This window comes from Pezoporus occidentalis, unplaced genomic scaffold (genome assembly GCF_034315485.1).
Source record: "Pezoporus occidentalis ecotype Australia unplaced genomic scaffold, CSIRO_AGI_Poc_V1 ctg11, whole genome shotgun sequence".
Classification (NCBI taxonomy): domain Eukaryota; kingdom Metazoa; phylum Chordata; class Aves; order Psittaciformes; family Psittacidae; genus Pezoporus; species Pezoporus occidentalis.
The window spans coordinates 14,168,659-14,187,682 of record NW_026912886.1 but is presented as its reverse complement, the minus strand read 5'-3'; the positions used below and the strand labels follow the sequence as shown (position 1 = coordinate 14,187,682).

The window sequence follows — 19,024 nt, the reverse complement described above, 5'->3', positions numbered from 1 at the left end:
TAGTAAAATTAATACATAAGTAGTAAAAGGATTAGTCTAGTAAAAGAGAGCTTGAGGAGTATAATAGTGATTTGACTTGCTGTAGCATTGTATTCATGAGGTAAGAATGATTATCTGTATCCTAGTTAAATTATCTCTATTATGGCACAGGGTTTAGTTGCAGAGGATATAGAAGGATCATCAAAAAGAATCTTCGGAATATCTGACTAGATTGAACTGTGTCATTGACCTTCAGGCATTACAGCAGTCTGTAGTTTCACTTGTGGAATTTCACGTACGAGTGTGTGCACCATGTGTTTTCTGTTGTATTGAGAAGAAATTCTTTTGCCCATAGAAAAATATTTCCTGCTTACTTTAACTGATAGAATGAGATTTTTGCTGAATCTGTAATGATGCAGGTCTGTCTCTAATCTACAAAAATTAAGTTACGGTTTAAGGCAGAGCATTGTCTTTGGTTCTGACTGCATTTGTTCTTTATCTACCTGATGCAGAACATAATAAGCATGTTAATCAGATCTATCTGGATTCCCACATATTGATTTTTTTCAGGATCATCATAAATGAAATTTGCTTGACTTCCACCTCTCAAGAAGGGTATTTGTCTGCTTTGTGAAACCACCATAAAATTCAGCTCTTTCTTGTGGAGATTAGAGGTGGAATAGCAGTGGGTTTAGAAAAAGCTGAGTTCAGGAATCGGGGCTGAAACAGGGTTATTGGCAGAGTTGTGTGACATTTTAGCCTGAGGTAGCTATCGGTGCAGGAGGGTAGTGTCTCATAAAGGTGATTGAGCTCTATGGGCAGTACCTGCTTGTTTGTGTAGCTGGGTTTAGCTGTAGCTTTTCACTTTAGAAATCAGGTTCTTAGTGCAATTGATGACAGATCACTAGAGCAGAGATGCACTTACACATCCTTGCTTGAGAATGCGGCCCAGACTGCTCCATGGAAACAAAAGAGAGGAGAAGCAGAAGCATGTTAGATTTTGCTTTAAAATCTGTTCTGTATGCTTGAAATGGAAATACAGGCATCCAGATTTCTCTTTATTTATTTCTAAATAATTTGTTTTTTTTTTCCTTTGCCCTGAATGCTGGTGCCATGTAAAAGACAAAGTCTGATACCTGTCTGTAAACCCTTTATTGTCATAGAATGCTGCCATAGAATCCACCTTGATGATGTCTTGACCTTGTTTACCAGCTTTGTCTATTTAAGATGTCAGCCACTTCAGCACGAATGTCAGGAATCCCTCTAATGCAGTAGGCCTCCTGTTCTAAATTTACTCTCCTTACAGTTTATGGTCCCTCCTCTGGCTGCAGCAAGAGGCCCCCTTTTTATGACTTGTTGCTCCTGCCCCCCTTGCTCCCCCCTTCCTCACTCCCTTCTTTCCGCAGCTGGTAACCCTTTGTGCACATGGCCTGTTGGGAAGAAGTGCTCGCTGGGTGTCCAGTAGATTGGCTGCCACAGTGTGCTCTTTTGTTGCCCCTAGGTAAGATCAAACTCAAATGAAATCGTGTAATTCACACTGGGTTAACAGGCTGTCCTTGGAACTTAGCAGTTCTGGTATCCCAAGATGCTGACAGGAAACTCAGACTGAAGCACACACAGAAGCGCTGCTTTTCTTTTAAAGCAGAGTTGTTCAGAAGTTTTCTTTAATGCCTCGTTATTTAAATCTGTGACATTATTTCATCCTTCAAATGGTCGCTGTTACCTTAGAATGCAAGCATATGATGTACCAGAAAGTTAGTATAACTTTGAAGGTACCAGTTGTTCTGCTCAGTGAGGAAGAAACATGATTGTGCTCATTAAGTTGCTTTGGCTGAACAGTGGCAGGATGTAGCTTTGTAACCAGCATCTCATGAACAGTATTTATTAGCATGGCCAATATTTGTCTTTGTGCTAAACCAAAGTCTTACATGCTGCTTTTTAATAAAGAATTAATTTACTAGTAAATTTACTTCATTAAATTACTAAATGTTTTAATAAGACTCTTTCATTTCTTTCCTTTCTATGGCTTCTTGGCTTGCTGATGTTACACAGTACACTGGGGAAGGCTGCTGCAGAGGAAAGCTGCCGCTGCTAAGTACTGGCTAGGATTTTATAACTTGACTCAACTCACCAGTGTTGCAATGCTGTTTTCTCTCCCATTTTGTCACATACAAACATACTATGAATACCATTTACAGAGTAGCTTCTTTTCAGCATTCTGACTACATAGCTTTGCTGTCAAGTCTCAGGATGTAAGCTGTTTGTCTGCAAAGGGCAGGGAAATAGTGTTTAAAGCATTTTAAGCAGTGCTGGGTAGTGGTGAATTACCAGCTGTAGTTTCTTACCCTTTTGCTGAGGCATCAGATACTGATCGCTGCCAGAGGGATGGTGGTGGGACCATGGCTGAATTGTCTGACCTGGTGTGCAAATCCCTTTCTCCTACTCGTATGTGGAAAGGTGTCATTTTCAATACAGTACTTTTATGATTCATAGTTTCTGTATCTGTACATAGACAGTTCTTGCAGTGCCCGTCGTAAAACTGTTCATTGTCTCAGCCATTTACTTTGCACTTACTTCCCATATAGTTATTTGACATTAAACTTTGGTCACAGGAGCTGCCATGTAAAAGCAAACCATGATTGAAAGTAGAGGTTCCAGAACTAAGGTTCCAACTATAGCAGAGTGGTAGAAGATTTTGCCTTCAGTTTGGTGCTTACAAGAGTTGCAGGTATATCTTGCTGATTGAAAACCACTCAAACTGAAACCATTTCCTCCATATGGTAGAAGACTGGCAGCATATTATTGGGGCTTCTAACCCATTTCTTGTGATGTCCTTTATCTTGAGCTGGTGATGAGCCACCAGTCAGCTTGTTTTGTTGTATCAGAAGCAGGCTGCTTGGTTCCTCAGGAGCACTGAGTTGGACTTTGCATTTAGGTAACAGACATCAGATGTATGTAGTTTGTGTTTGTATGCAGTTCACAAATACCTTGCATGAATACCCTTCAGCATTGAGTCACAGGGATTAGAAACTGTTGCATGAAAGATGATAGTAACTGTTTTGGGAGCATATGCAGGTAAATAGTGTAATATTTTTTTACATTATTTAATTGTGAAGGTGCCCAATTGAAGTTACTCAGAAAAAGAGAAAGAGAAAACTAGGGCTACACAACAGGCCATGGGCTGACCATAAAGGGGCAGGCTTCCAAGAAAGAGTGGAAGCTGTGGAATTCTTTTCCTGTTATATTTTTGGATGGTACTAAAACTGAGTCTGTGTTTTGAAGACTTCTTCTTTGTTCTTCCAGCTTTAAAGCAATTTACTTACACCTAGAGGAATTTGAGACTCTGCTTGTTGAATTCAGTGGATACAAATGTGATTTGATGCTGTCATGGTTCTACTTTGTAAAATTGCATGTCAAGAGGTAAATAACATACGGAGAGGTTTTTACCAGCCTTACTATTTTAGACTATGATTATGCCAAAGGCTCTAATGGGAACAGTAAGGGCCCTGATACACCAAGCAACTGCTGGGGAAAGTGAGGTTTTAATACTGATGTGTCTTAGTTAATTTAACAAGTAAAAATATCTTGTGTTTTGTTTTACTTACAGGTTGCCTTTACTTGGTAGATGCTTTAGCAGGAGATCCAAAGGTTCTGCAAGCAGATGCTGAAACATACTATGGAGAACTAGTGAAGAAATCGTCATCCATTCCTGATGTTTTTTCAATCCCTGGACGAGAAGAGGTACTAGGCTGATGTTTGTCATACTGCAAGTTAGATAGATAGTTGCAAACTAGTTTGTTGGTTGTGCTCATAGTCTGTGAATAGGGGTAAACTGGTGTGGCCGGATTACAAATCTCTTAAAATCAGCAAATTCTGCATGATTTTCAAATGGTTTGTGTGCTGCAAATGAGAGATAAGCTTAAACTACAAATCTAAACCCGTCTGAGTGTGGATAAGGGTTTGAAGTACTCAGCTGAACTTTGCAGCTTGACCTGCCGCCTTATAAGACCGAATCAAAACTGAATTTGATAGATGTTTATACCATGGTGCAGCTCTGTTTCCTGACTTTATTGTGCACTTTACACAGGTTTTGCAATATAGTCTGTCTTATGTTTCCATTCTTTCCAAGACTTATATTGATGATTTTGAACATGGGTTCTCCTAAAGGAATTCTGATCAGATGTTATTGATAGATGGTATAAACACCACAGGGGCCAATGCTTTAGGGTACATTCCTGAGCCACATGGGGGGAATGCATTGGAGATGACTGAGCAGGCCTATTAAAAATTCTGATTTCAGTCAACCTATGAAGGCTTTCATTCTGGGCATTTTCTAAGTCATAAAAGGTGTGCTGCGCTGTTATTGTACTATCAAAGCAGTAAGTGGATTAGTTGAAATAAATGCTTGGAATAAGGTGGTGTTTCTACAATTTAGGAAAATAATATGCAGTAGTTTCCAGAAAAACAGTTTCAGGTGGGTAGCTTTGAGCTGTGAATGTAACTAGCTTTAAATACTCTTTTAATGCCCTCTAGTGGACTATGTAGGGTTAAATACAAACAAAACTGAAAATGCAAAGATCCCCCAATTCAGGGCTCTGTGTCCTTAGCCTTTCATGTCTGGTTGCACTTTGAGAGGCTCATTTGCTGTTCTATTAGAAGGGAGGGTAAATTAAAATCCCAGGCAGGGCTGTGTGTATTCCTGCAATAGCGAGACACAGTGAGATCAGTTAAAGGTGGACTTCTGCCTTTTGATTCAGAACTGTCTTGATTTTGTGGCTTGTCATCACAGCTTAAATATATCACATGACTGGTTTGAGTCTCATAGCAACACATTTCTCTGTGCATTCATTTAATTCAGGTCTAACCTAATCTGCAGTCAGACAGCTAGTCAAGGGCATAAGTAATGGTAATGTTCTTGCTATATTGTTTTTTTCCTTGCGATTTATATATACAATTTTATGCCTATATACCTACATTATGTATACGTACAGCTTGAAGGATGAGGATTTTGGTGTTTGAATAATGGCTGCAGTTTCCAGGCTTCTTTTTCTCTGTGCTTTTGAATTAAAGCAGGTTTCAAGTGGCAGGACCAGCAACCACGAGTAATTATTTAGCAAGTGTTAAGTGGCTGTCAGCCCACTTGCTCGGGTCACAGAACTTCTTTTTGGTATGGCATGGTCTTTGGTCAAGCATTCAGTATACAAATAGCAAGGATTAGTGCAAGGCAGAATGGAAGCTCATTGGCAGCAGTTCATACGCAGAAAGCTATGCTTGGCTCCTGCTGATGTTGTTAGCACCTGTGGAAGTGCACATTACCTTATAAAACAAAATACCAATCATAGCAGTATTGGAAATAGGACTGGCCTTTTCATTATAGTAGTACTCCCAGGTGCCATAAAGACACAGATGCTGTTATAGTTGAAGCATGCAAAGAACGACTGAATCCCCAGAACATACTGAGTTTTTGGGAAGCTCATGAATACAGATTTCAGGCAGTTTCCTATTTTTTTCTTGGAGCCCAGTGTTTACATAGATGATCCCAGGATTTTGGCACTCACAAACCAGCACACACCAGTTTCAACTTAAAGTCGTTATCTTGAATAATCCATATTCATACTACTCCTTCCATGCACCAAGAAATATTAAATGTATCACATGACTGATTTGGGTTTCAGAGCAAACTGACAAATGGGTGCAATTAGAGAGAGAGGCACACCCACACATACACAATGGACCAGATTTTTGAAAGTACAGTACATACTGTGCTAAATCACACACGCTCTTTGCCTTGTACCTAAACTTACATGACAGCATTTGCAATATTCATATGGAAATTGTCATCTCTATGCATATAGAGCTGTTTGAGCACAGCAATTTGGTGTTTATGTGTCACATCATTTAGGAGTTTAGTCTAAGACTGAGAGCTTGAGCGCTGCATTTTGATTTTAGCCTTGCCTTCAACATAACCACCTTGTGCCAATTATCCGCCCTCCCTGTGCCTCAAAGATAAACTGCCCAGACACTGCCTTAATGCTTTGATACTCCCTGTACCCTCAGGCTTAATTCATTGTTTGCAAAACACCACAAGTACTCAGCTGGACCATGCTGTAAGAAGTGCAAGTTGTATTTGTTTTTATTTGATGTGTCTGGTCTTTCATAACACTATTTGTCTGCATGTAACAGTCTTCAAAGCCAGGTTATGTACTAATCATATTAAGTTGGTTTTAAAGTCTTTACTAACTTCGGTAGCTTGATTTCTTTTAAATTAACATTGCTTACAGAAAATCTTAGAATATGATGTATGTTTCAATGCCATGAAGTTCAGGACGGAGAAGGTGTGCTAAGCTTAACCCATGCATGTTAGTAAAACATATCCTAAGTGCATCTAATACATGAAATACTTCTTGCGAGCATTGCAGTACAAACTGCTACAGGGCTTGTTTGTTTTTTAGGTTAAACTCGAAGAATCCTGTGTGTATTTCGTCCCTCTCTACCGAAATAATCCTACTTGCAAAATTTTGCTGTTAACTGATCCAAAGGATAAAGAGACAGGTTAGAATTGGTCAAAATATTTTGAAATTTGAGTAGTTGTGCTTGCTTTTCTTTTAAGATGGTCTCTTGCTTGTATATTTAAATAATTGGGGTTTGTTTTGAATATGATGTGGATTCATTTTCCCTGACAGCAATTTATGTCAGTGGGCTACTTGATCAGAAGAGAGGATTGACAATCAGGGATTTTATGCATCGATAGCTCTTCTGGTAGCTGAAAAATCACTTTGACTAATTCTGTTTCTGAGTCTGTTCAGAAGGTAATATTTTTCTAACTCAGGATGATGTGAAATTTAATGCATTGTAGTTTGGATAGAATTCAGAAATCCTCAAAAAAAAAAAGAGTAAATATGTATGTGAAACTGTATTAGGTCTTACTGATTCTTATTAATATTTTTACTTTACAGTATCTTCTTCAGTCCTAGGTGTAATTGCCTCCTATTTCCAGTGCTGGTGTGTGAGGGGTAAATTTGCAGTGAGACCATGTTCAGGAATTGAATTAAATCTATTTTATTTGGCAGTTCTCCCAAGATACTCTTTAAACTTTACCAGCTTTGCCTTGCTTGCTGCTGTAATGCCGGTGTTTTCCTGTTACAGCCATGTGTCAGCCTGACAGGGGCACACTACAGTTGTGTTACAGGCAGTAGAAGTCAACATGTGCTTACTGGTGTTTCTGTTTCATGAGTCACTGCTTAGAGTATCAACAGGTTGTTAAGATTTGATCAGGAGTTGTATCTAAGTTTTTTCATCTTGCTGCTATCAGGATCTTCAGACTCAGCCTAGTTTCTTCCTACTTACTCCCTTAGGCATGTGCCTTTGATTATGGAATGTCAAAAAAATGTAAGTGTAAAGTAAGTAACACGTCTTGATATCACTAACAGGAAGCTTGGCTCCAACTTGCCTAGTACCAAAAGCCCAGGTTGTGACCCACCTAGGTTAAATGAGGAGTGTTGGAGCTCTTGTGAAGCAGTAATTTGGGCTATAGAATTTTGGGGACATCTACAACAAAGACATGAACCTATGCATTGACCCATTGTGTCAGGGAATATAGAACACGTGAAACTTCTTGAGCTTTCAGCTTCCAAATGTGGCAGCAAACTAACAACAGCTGTCATTAAAAACATACTTTATTTTTTCTAAAAGATAAGCCTGAAAGGCTTTAATAGCCAGTATTCTTAATAATACAGCAAAGGCAAGGCAAAGAAGTTTAGCACTCTATTTTCAGTTCTAAAGTGTGTCGGATAAAGATCTTACACTCCTAGAACAGGTACTGTTAGTATAACCAAGTGTTCATTATTCAGTCCAAACCCTGTAACCAGGAAATTTCTTCATAAGAACAAAAACCAGATTAAAATCATCTGTGGTTAGAGGTGAACTCTGCAAGAGTTTTCCAGCTCCTTTTACATATGATTTCAATTCGATGTTTGCTAATGGGTTGTGATTCACATAGTCGAAAGTAGGAGACCTTTCCAAGTTACAAGTGTAGTCAAAAGACTTTCTGGTCCCTCTAAAACTAGTGATATAGAATTACTTTCCTGACATTAATTTATATATTCCATTCATGGTTTTCTGAAGAGAGAGAGGCACTGGTGTGGTAAAGGAGCGTCTACACTGGAGGCCAAACTTGCTCTGTGGGTGCAGTTGTGCAGAGCTACTGACTCATGTTCAATGGAATGTGGTTAAAAACAGCATTAGGTTAGTTTAGGCTGCACAAGAGGAATGGGGATCTGTAACAACTACGATGCAAAAACAAAGAGTTATTAAATAAATGCAGGTGAAAGCAGTGCATTTAGCACAAACCTTCAGTGAAATGATCTAATAGTATTAGGAACAACAAGGTATTAATGAGATACATGTACACAAGGCAAAAATGATTTCCCACAGGAACAAGTCAAACAAGTCAACATTGGAGCCTAAATGAAATGATAGCTATCTCTATTAAAAGCTTGAACCTCGCAGAATAAACACCTTATTTTATTATAAACTACAGGCTGACTGACTGACTGCTGTGACCCCCTTGCAGAAGTTTAGCTTGAGTCACCAGCCTGTACTAACAGAGATCACTAAGTCTGGTTATTTAAGTAAAGCCTGCATCATCTGGTTTTTAATATTGCCTTTTCAAAGTATGATTTAAAGGATTTTACTGCAAGTTCTTTGTTTCTGGATTTTCTATGCTATAAACATGTGGCCAGTCTTTTGACATGCATTAGATTTGACTGGTGTGAGTTTTTTTTTTCCTTTAGATGAATTTTAATCAATTTTCATTAGTTCTCTAAAGCCTGCTGGGGTGTGTGTATATATATGTGTGTGCTTACCTAATACATATGGGTATATCCATTTGAACTGTTTTGTCCAAGGATTTTTCTCACAGTTCAGCAGGTTTGGAATTGACTCCTATGGCAGCAGACTGTATTAATGTGGCAAGTCCATCTGGATTTGCTTACCTATGTGACCTTTTGTTCTGACCACTGAACAGATCCAATTGTTTCAAAACCAGTTCCTTCAGAGAAAAGCAGTAGTTACTGACTCGGTCATTGTTCTTTAAGGACTTGGGCAGAAAGTTAAAACACTAAATAGGTTGTGTGAGTTTCTTCCTCCCTTGAGCTTTACACTTTGCTTGTGAACTCAAGTCCCATCCAGATGGGAGACGCAAACAGTCTTGCTGGGGTTGAGCTCTTCACTTTCTCATGTGCTGTCTGGTGGATCTGCATTTTAATTTTACTTCACACCAGGAGTGTTCTTAGAAGCAAATTTCCTGGTTGTCCCCACATACTGTGCTTCAGTTCACATCAGGGAGCACTCTCAGAGTGTGTGAACTGGATTGCTTTCGGCTGAAATGAAATTAGAAGATGTACTCCAGAAGCACACTGAGGTACCCCAACCACTAATGGACTTTAAGGTTTCAGGACCAGGCTTGAATTTGTGAACATCAAGTTCTCTACATCAAATGTTTTGCTCTGTGAATTCAGTTTTGATAGTATTAGTCTTGCTAATGCAAATGTAGTCCTTGATTCCAGCACTGAGATTTATACCTGATCACCTTGATGAGGTGGGTTGTGCAGAAGTGATGCGTAGCTTGTGGTCTGAAATGACCTGCGTATTTCAAAGAGAAAATGGGTATGGCAGCTTTTGCAGAGGACTTGGTCTTGGTTGGGAGCATTTGTAATTTACTTTTGATGGGCTGACTGTTCTGTTCTGTTAGTATATCTGTGCAGATATTTTTATGGGAATGTAAATTGTGTTGTAAGGGCTTCCAGAGCATAGCATGGGTGATTAACATCTTGATAACACTAAATAAACATACCCTATTGTGGCATTTTCTGTCTGCTGTATATAATAATTTACAATAACTGTTAGATGCCATGGAACATTTATCACAAGACATTTGCAACAAATCACTGAGTAAAACTGGAATTGTAGAAGAAAATGTAATTGGTTGCAGGAAAGAGATCTATCTTGGATACTTGAATGGCTTCCGTTGCTGCAGCATCTGCATGCCTCTCAAGCTATAATTTCAATATACTGCACTTTTATATATATTGCATATATATATTTCATATATATATTATATGAAATATATATATTCAATTATATATTGCATATATATTTCAATAAAACTCTTAGGAAAGAGAAGGATATGCTCTTATTCCAGTTTAAAGACAGGGAACTGGGAGCATAGCTATTCAGAGTATGTTGGTGCTGCAGAATGCAGTTGCATGTGTATTCTCTGAGCTTCCTCCAGTGTTGGCACTGACTTGGGCTCAGTTGTATGGAACTATTTGGGGTAATTTACCATGCTGCTTCCAAGATGGAAAACTGGCAAAAGCAGCCTCTGTAAGTGTGTCATCAGTCTGAAATACTGCCAAAATGAAGGTAAAGGTGACTTTAGATAAAGTGAAGACCTGTTGCATTCTGTATTTATTAAACTCCAAGTACATCTTTCATATGTAGCATTGCCTTTAATTTAGTTTGTGACTGAGGGATGCATATCAGCAATGCAGATGAAGGCTGGAGAAAAAGAAATACCAGGGTGGATGTTGCTTTGATTTTAATGCTTTACACTGTGTAGAGTCCTGATGTGCACATTTCATTCAAATAGTTGCACACCAGAGAGAAAACATTTGGCCAGCATAGCCCAGAAAGTGAAAATATAATCCAGGCCTGGGTTGGGAAGACATCCATGTTTGCCTAGCAAGAAGAGGCATTTCATAATCACAATTGCGTTATACTTAGTGTCTAATTCAAGTCCGTGTTGTTCAGTACTGTATTCCAAATACTTGTATGGAATCGTGTGCTTCACAGGCTCACAGCTTTTTGCAGTACTCTGGATATGTTTGTTTGACTGCAAGGGATCAAAGTACTGAGGTTTAGCAAGCTGGTGCTTATTGGGCAAGCCACCCAACTGAGCATGTATATACTCCATTAGTTGTGAACTGAAATGTAGTGGACTTAATCCATTTCACCTAGTCTTGCAATTGCAAGATCAAGCTTACATCATTGTAATTATATACACAGGGTTTGGGTGATGTATATAACCTACTGTCAGCACTAACTTGATCTCTTATGATCAGGTGAACGTAACCAAATCCCTTAGAACAAGACTGGGAGAGTGAAGGAACATGTGGTCTCCTGAGACATGTTTGCATTTGAAATAGTGTTCGTGAAAGTTGATTCTAAAATGAAAATGAGAATATGGGGATGTATGGATGGATTTAACTGCAGACCAGATGTTGACTTGAAAAATGATAACAAAAAGCAAAGTACATATGTTTGTGTGAAATCTGGAGAAATGTTTTTCCTTCAGGGAAGGCATCCATATAGATCAGGTTGCTCAAGTAATGTGATGTGACAGTTGCTATGTCAACTAGTGTTCCCTTCCACACATTTAAATTATTGAATAGCACAGTAAATGTTCTATAAAAGTAGCTCCTTACAACATGGTTATGCATCTATTTTCCTCAAAGCTTTTTTCAGACTTTCCTGACCATTGCTCTGTGTCTTATATGTCTGAACTATGTGCCAGCCCTCCATGCAGCTCCCATTAAAGTCCACGTTTAGCCCATTACGTCCCCTTTGACTCAGCTCCCATTGTAGCTGCATGTTTCATGGATGTGTAACGGAGCAGTGGCTGCTTGCATTTGAAAGCAGAGTAAAGGGATTGAGGGAACAGATTGAATCCATCACAGAAAAAAGTATGAAACTCCCATGCAAGTAAGTGCATAATATTTAATGAATTGAATCTGGTTCTGTATAAACAGGCGTCTGCCCTTGCGTGCAATACTTTCTTCATTGTTAAGCCAATACACAAAGTGTAACACTTTTTGGCACATGCTTTAATAATTTATCTGAGCTATAAGTTAGTTAAGCAGAATCTCCAGCCTTAGAACCAGTGGGAGTTGGTAGAGGCTGAAGCAAAAAAGGAAACTAACCTGTGCTCGTCAATGACATTTGTATAACCTGAGGCTAAACCAGGGAAAGGATGAATCCTGTTAAAGCCATTTCACTTCCTTGTGGGTGCAGTTGTCTCTAACTCATAGATGGTTTTTAACTTTCTTAGGTTTGTCCCTAGTTGAGTAGTTTAGAAAGCCGCAGACAATGCACTCTTTTAGGACTCAAGAAGTGTGAATTCCATGCTGTTCTTTGCTTGCAATTCAAACAACATACTGCCTGTATTACATTTTATCTTTTTGCCTAAAAATGAGGATAATAGCTGCCCTTTTTGAAGATAGCAAAGATGTTGGTGTTCTTGAGCAATCCTTGAATTGTGGCCATATGCTTTCTTTAGGTGGACATCATCATAATAAAAGTTCTTTTTTGCTGGAGTACTTGCTGCTTGATGTGTCATAAATGATCACATTTCTGGTTTTATTCTAAAACTTAGATTAAGTCTTTAAAATCTATTCTATATCTCTTGAAATGACCCTGGCTTAAAACTTTTCTTACAGAACAGAGCTTGGGATCAATTTTTGTGACACTGTGGCAGATTCAGTCTTTCTCTTACACCTCTAATGGCAGACAGTGAATTCTGTAGGTGAACATGTAGGAGCAGATCTTAAATACATGTTTCTGCATATGTGAAAAATTGAGGAAGGATGAGAAGTGGGGTGCAAGTGTTGCATAGCACCTACATAAGGACTTGACTTATGTGTAGGCTGGTAATTCATTTCTGCTTCAGGGCTGTGTATCTTACTTGTATGTCCGTATATCTGTCCTTTGTTGATAGAAACTTCTCCATATGTGTTTGAACTTGTGTGAATATCTGTACGTGCAGAGATTTAGGAGTCTGTCCTCTAAAGGTTCAGATATATAGGAATTCAATCACAAAGGCAGCTGAAAAGGTATTTTGATAAAGTGGGTGTGAAAACTTGTATTTGACTGTTTGTAGGTGCAAATAGGGGCATCTCTGCATGTGGACAGGGGACAGCCTGAAAGAAACTTCACAAATGTAACCTTTAGCTAGGTAGCTGTCTCTGTCCCAAATGTTGCTCAAACTTACTTTGCTGCTGAAAAGATATTATGCAGGATGTGCTTTATTCACATGGCACACAGGTTGTCACACCAAAGTCATATCATTTCCTGAGAAAAATTCCCTTCACCTGATGCCTCGTGCAGTACTGAAAATTGGATGTCAGGGGACACAGAGGTGAAATTGAAATACAACTGTTGTTCTGCTGTCTCACAGCAGATCAAACTGGAGGGAGAAGTGGATCAGAGGCTGCTTGTGGAGAGGTTCAGAACCAACTTTATATTTATTTGCAGCTAATGTGTTCCCTTGTCTCTTTCTTTTTGTAGTTTTGGCAGTTTATTTCAACCAGTGTTGGTGGCCTGTTGAAGATGTAGTAAAGACAGGTGATCCTTCCAGAGATGGGCTCATTTCGGTAAGGATGCTATTTTAAACACTTGCCTTTACCCTGAAACTTCCCAGCCAGAACAATCACATGTCTGTGTGTCTGTGGTCAGAGCAATCACATGTGTCTGTGGTCTCTTATAACTCATGCTTTATACCTGTGGGGTCTGGGCTGTTTGGCTCACCAGGTAGTTCACATATCTCCCATTGCACAGTAACATGCACGTTAACCCTCTCTAAATGATTTTCTGCATGCAGTTTATGATTCAGCTGTGAGATTTATGTCAGTTTGGGTTTAGTTTACCCTCACTGCCTACTAAAGGAATAATCAGCTAAACCTAATTACTACCTTAGCAGTAACTCTCCATGTTGGTATTGCTTGACTGCCTGCCTGATGGAAGGTTTTACTGCCCTTTGGAACAATGTCTTATTTAGCTAGTTATAAACATTTTTAGCTTGGATAATGCTTATACTGTGTTCATTTAATGAAATGGTTGTTATTTAATAGTTTCTATGTCTTTAATTCTTTTTCTAAATAAATTATTTTAGTGAGGATCTACTACTTTTTCATAACTTGGGAGACTTGGGTGGCCTGTACTCTGCTTTCAATGAATAAGATGTGAGATTTGTGTTGCCATGAGGCTACTAAGTCAGTTCTGTTTCATATCCAACCCTCTCTGTCCAACTTTGGTCCTTAATGATTCTCTTCCTTTATCATTCCCTGATATCTGCCATGCATAGAGTTGAATTATTCACTGAATTAAGTAGGCTCTTTGTGGGTAACTGAACTGGAGGGATTTTGAGATACCAATCCTTGCAAGATAGAACTTGGAACAGAAACACAGGCCTTCAGGCTTTTGAGCATCTGCTGTATCAACAGAGAATAGAAAAATATCTGAAAATAGAAAACTTGCCCCTTGTAGGTCATTGCCAAGGGGTAAATTGTCAATTCTTCTGGAAATTCACATTTTCTTTGTCAGCATTCATATAAGCTTGTTGGCACCACTCTTCACCATGATGAATTCCTTTATATTCTTCCACCTCCCTGTCCTGTTGGTGGTCTATTAAGAAGCATGGCATGAAAACTAATTGTTCATGTTACACCTGGATTATAATCTGTTTGGGACAGATTATATGTGTTCTCTGTTTTGTAGAGTGTCCATCTCTGTAAGGTCCTGGGCCACTGAAGTTCTTTGATACTGTGACAGGATAGCTAATAGGGTAAGGTAACCAGGGTAGCACAGTGACTCTTTATTTCTCTTTTGGGTAGATTAGATTGCCTTGATCCTGTTTCCAAATCTGTGATGGGTTTGCTGTGACTATAGTCAAGATACATCTTGCTGCTTTAGAATTCCTCTCTGTGACAACAGGAGATATGCCAAGCTTTATAAATCATTACGAGATTCTTCTACATCCTCTACATAGAGGGTGGACACTGGGGAAAACCTTTTTTATCATTCTGTTTGAAGCAATTCATGAGGTATTTTCCCCCAATTAAGTGTTCATGTTTCCTGACCTCCTTCTTCCCAGTCCCTTTCAATCTTGAAGCCTTTTCTGAAACACAAAATACTGTGCTCTGCTTCATTTTCCTTCGGTCTGCTTTTGTTTGTTCTCAAAGGTCCAGACATTTGGAGAAAGGATTGTCCTCTTTGTTCTGAACTACATTATCTTTGGAATGCTGGAAGGGAGTTCAGCTAATGATGCATTCTTTCTACCTCACTCTGCCACTGAGTGTGCCAAGATACTCTGGAGAAATGGCGAGGCTGTTGCCTTCTACTCGGTCAAGATGAAAGGTAAGGTCATTTTAGAGACGCATTTCCATTGGTTCCTAATAGATAGAAATGTCATGCTTTTGTTTATCTTTCAGTATAAGTAAGCCTGGCTCTCCTACATATTTTTATATCAAATCTCTCTCAGAATGAATCTGGGGAACAAACCTTCCCAGAATTTGGAAGTCATCCATACTACTTTCATTTAAACATGAGAGTTCCAAACTATATTCTCAGTTACACTGAGTGATTTGAGGTACTGGCTTATTCCAATAAAATACGCTTTAATGCAGCCAAGTAGAAGGTCATACATCTAGGAATGAAGAATGCAGGACCTACCCACAGAGTGAAGGACTGCATCCTGGAAAGAATGATATCTGAAAAAAGAAGTACAGTTCACACTGGAAAACCAGTGTATTGGGAGTGGCTGGTGGTGGGGAGTGGCAGTATCCTTGGATGCATAAGAAGCAGTGTCCGGGTTGTGTAGAGGAAGGTGTATGCACTACGTCATTCCTGGAATGCTTTGTCCATTTGTGGTACTCCCATAACCTTTAAACGCCCAGTTTAAAGGATGATGAGAAATTGATTTAATCATTAATTGATTAATTGGCGTAGAAAAGAAACAAAATGTATTTCATTCTTTAGGGATGCTTGCACCAGTATAAGCTTTAGTGAAGGTCTTTTATTAAATAGAGAGTTTGTATCAATGTCTAGAATTGTAAAGGCTTCATTAGAATAATTCTAATTATGGTATGCAGTTGAGTACGTACCCCTGTGTAGGAGCTGGTTACCAGTTGGTGTTTAAGATGCATGGGTGTCATCTTCATACCAGCAGCTTAAGTGCAGAGAAGTTTCTATCTTTGGAGGTAAATGTATTGTTCAGGTCAGCATCAGTAGCCGCCTACCCGAAAAGGGAGAATAAGAAATATCTTGAGAGCCGTGCAGGTATGGATTGCTTTGGATTCCACAGGACAGGGCGAAGGTGCCTTCCCTGAGAGTCTGAAAGGCCAGCAACAATAAGAGATATTCTGCTTTTCTGCTGCCTTGGGAGCAGCAGAATCCTTATTCGCACTGAGGTATAGTTTGTACACCCCTGTGCTTGTGCAGTGCTACTCTACTATCAATGATGCATCAAATCTCAGCCTATAATAAAGTAATCTTCTCTATGTGTGTCAATATGCTGATGAACTGGTTTGTAATTGGCAAACACTTCAATCGCCATAGTACATTTTCCTTTAAGCCCATAAATATTTCTGAGCAAAGCTTTTGGAAAGAAGCACTTGTATGGGCTGTAATGATTCATGCTTCAGTAAAATAAATTTGCACAGTAGTCTGTTATGGGTGGAGTATTAGCCAAGTTGAAACTGTTTCTGAGTAAGTTGAGAGTCACAGTTTGGTTTTAAACCAGGTCCACATAAAACACAAATTCTTCAGGTCCAGCTTTGTCAGCATCTGTCTTTTGTTGCCAGTGTTTTTTTCTTCTGGGCAGCTGTATTTGTTAGTTTTTGGCCTGTGTCACAAATTACTGCAGTCTCTTGCCAAAGCCTTTTCGGGAAGCTTGAAACTGATTGGTTTTGCCCCTTTTTGCTATTTGCTGTATGCATTTAGAAAGTAATTCCTCTTTCTGAAGTTCTGTGATTTCAGTTTCATACCAGCCATGCTCTGGCTGATCCTATTCTCTCTACTTTCTAGAAGAGCCATGGATTTATTAGAGAAAAACAAACAAACAAAACTAAACAACACAACAGGCTAAGATGATAAATATCTCCTTTTAGAAGCTGTGTTTCACATGGTTGTTTCAGATACTGTTTTTTTTTTTTTCCTTAATTTTCTTTTTTCTTAATCATAATTTAAGTTCTTTTGCCTTTTACTGTCCTGGTCAGAATGTTTAGTACGGGCAGCTTTAAGTACAGAACTTTATATGTTCCTTGACCTCTGTTACAGCTCCTGGTCCTAGGAAGAAATCATTTTGCCTTGTGCCCACCATGTGATTCTGATTCCCTTTAGTCCCATGCTCTGCAATTACCTGGCTATTCTTTATAGTTTTTTTTTCTTCACTATGTAATTTAGACTCACATGCTGATGCTGTACTCAACTGTATTTCTCATCTGTGAATTTTCCATTATCTACAGTATGACAAAACCCATGCTTCAGTGGAGCCAAATAAGCCAGAACAGATCTGTGGAGCATGGCTGTTTCAAACATCAGTCATCTGGGTGAATCACGGAAACGGTGACCAAAGAGGAGAGAGTCTGTTCTATCTTTGCTATGGATTTAGTGTGCTGTTATGCAAACTACATTTTCCATGGACTTCAGTGATTCCAATTAACTATCTTGGCAATATTGTAAAGCCATTTCCATTTGCCAGTTCCTAGGGGGCCTGTACAAAGTGAACTTGGTAATTTTGGTCCAGTTCCACACATCCATCCGTCTTATGAAAATCCTTCACTGGGTCTCTTTTGATAGTCTGGCTAAAGAGGGACAGATGGTCTCAAGCACCCTCCTTGCTCCAAGTCGGAGTAACTGCAAGTCGAGGTTTTGAGACAATTTGGCACCTACTGACACTGGCCATCCTGCACCTGTTGGGTAGATAAACAGAAGTCTCATTCTTCAAGGCTATCACTTGCTGTGAGCATTAGACACCTTTATTAAAACAAAATTTATTCATGACTACACAGATCATCAACCTGGCCTCTCTGCTATGTGCCTATTCCTCTCCAATGTCAGGCATGCAGCATTTACCACTGGGTATACTAAAGATTGATGAGACGTACTAAGCCACTAATGAGGCTGATAAGACACTTTGTCACGTGCCAAGATAAATGCCTCCAATTTTATATATGTCAGCGGCTTCCACATTAGACAGCTGAGGAGTGAGACCTCACTGAATGCAGCTAAAGGTACAACAGGAGATAACAGTTCCCTGTCCCTTCCTTTGCAGAGTGCAACCTGAAAATGAAATATTTTTGCAGAAAGCCTTCATATAGACACTTTGGGCTTGAGATCTGGTTTATATTCTTTTAAGTATTTCTTTCAGATTCTTTTCTTGATATGCTCTAAACCTGTGTGAGAACCTGTAAGAGAATGTGTTTTGTGTGGTGATGTAGGGTTAATGACCATGGTTACTGACACTATTTTTTGTGCAATGAGACAATGTATTTCCCTGAAAGTTTGTCTTTTTTATTTACTGAGGACTAGTAATTACTCGAAATGGACTTTTGCTACCTTCAGATAAATGTCAGGAGAATGTGTAAGATTCATATGCCAAATAAATCACTAAGGAAGTTAGAGGATGCTGTGAGCCAGGAGTGGTTTAGTCCTGTTAAGAATAAACCAGAACTCCCCTCCCCCCCTTTTTTATATACAGCCTTTTTTTCCCTACTGTTATCTATTACTGTTTCTGTAACACTTAGGAGCTGCCCAGTTGCAGACCAAGCTGTCAGTGGAACAAAGAGGAGTCAGACTGTCAAAGCTTGTCCCTTCCCAGTCTCGCTGTGTCTCTTTTGTCAAACCTTAGTAGTAAAAGTATAGAGAAAGATGTTCTCTGTTATGTGAGTCAAACCAGCTTTAACAAAACTGGGTCTGCTGAGAAGGCTGTAAAACATGCACTTGAATCTGGACTAAATGTGCTGTTGGCTTCTCATTCATTCTTTAGGGATGCTTCACAAATCACAGTTTGGGAACACTTGACTGCAAAACTCTAAGCTGATACCAAGTAAGTAGCAAAGCCGCCCTGGCCCAGGCTCTGTTTTTACTTATCCCAGAGCCTTAGAGATGGTCTTTGGAAGTGGCTACCCAAGCTAAAATCCATTTCACACTTTTCTTCGTGCAAGCCTTCACAAATATCCTTTAATACTTTGGTGGCCCAGGTTGTATTCTC

General features: G+C 39.2%; 1 protein-coding gene across 1 annotated transcript in view; it reads left to right on the top strand.

The window, feature by feature from the left end:
- The window catches only part of LOC134170333 (protein FAM169B-like), a 38,667-nt gene that overhangs the window by 8,433 nt on the left and 11,210 nt on the right, over positions 1-19,024 (top strand). Inside the window, exons 2-5 of the mRNA XM_062631641.1 lie at positions 3,587-3,720; positions 6,432-6,531; positions 13,321-13,406; positions 14,994-15,168. Coding sequence (XP_062487625.1) covers positions 3,587-3,720; positions 6,432-6,531; positions 13,321-13,406; positions 14,994-15,168 — 495 coding nt within the window. The remainder of the gene's footprint in view (positions 1-3,586; positions 3,721-6,431; positions 6,532-13,320; positions 13,407-14,993; positions 15,169-19,024) is intronic.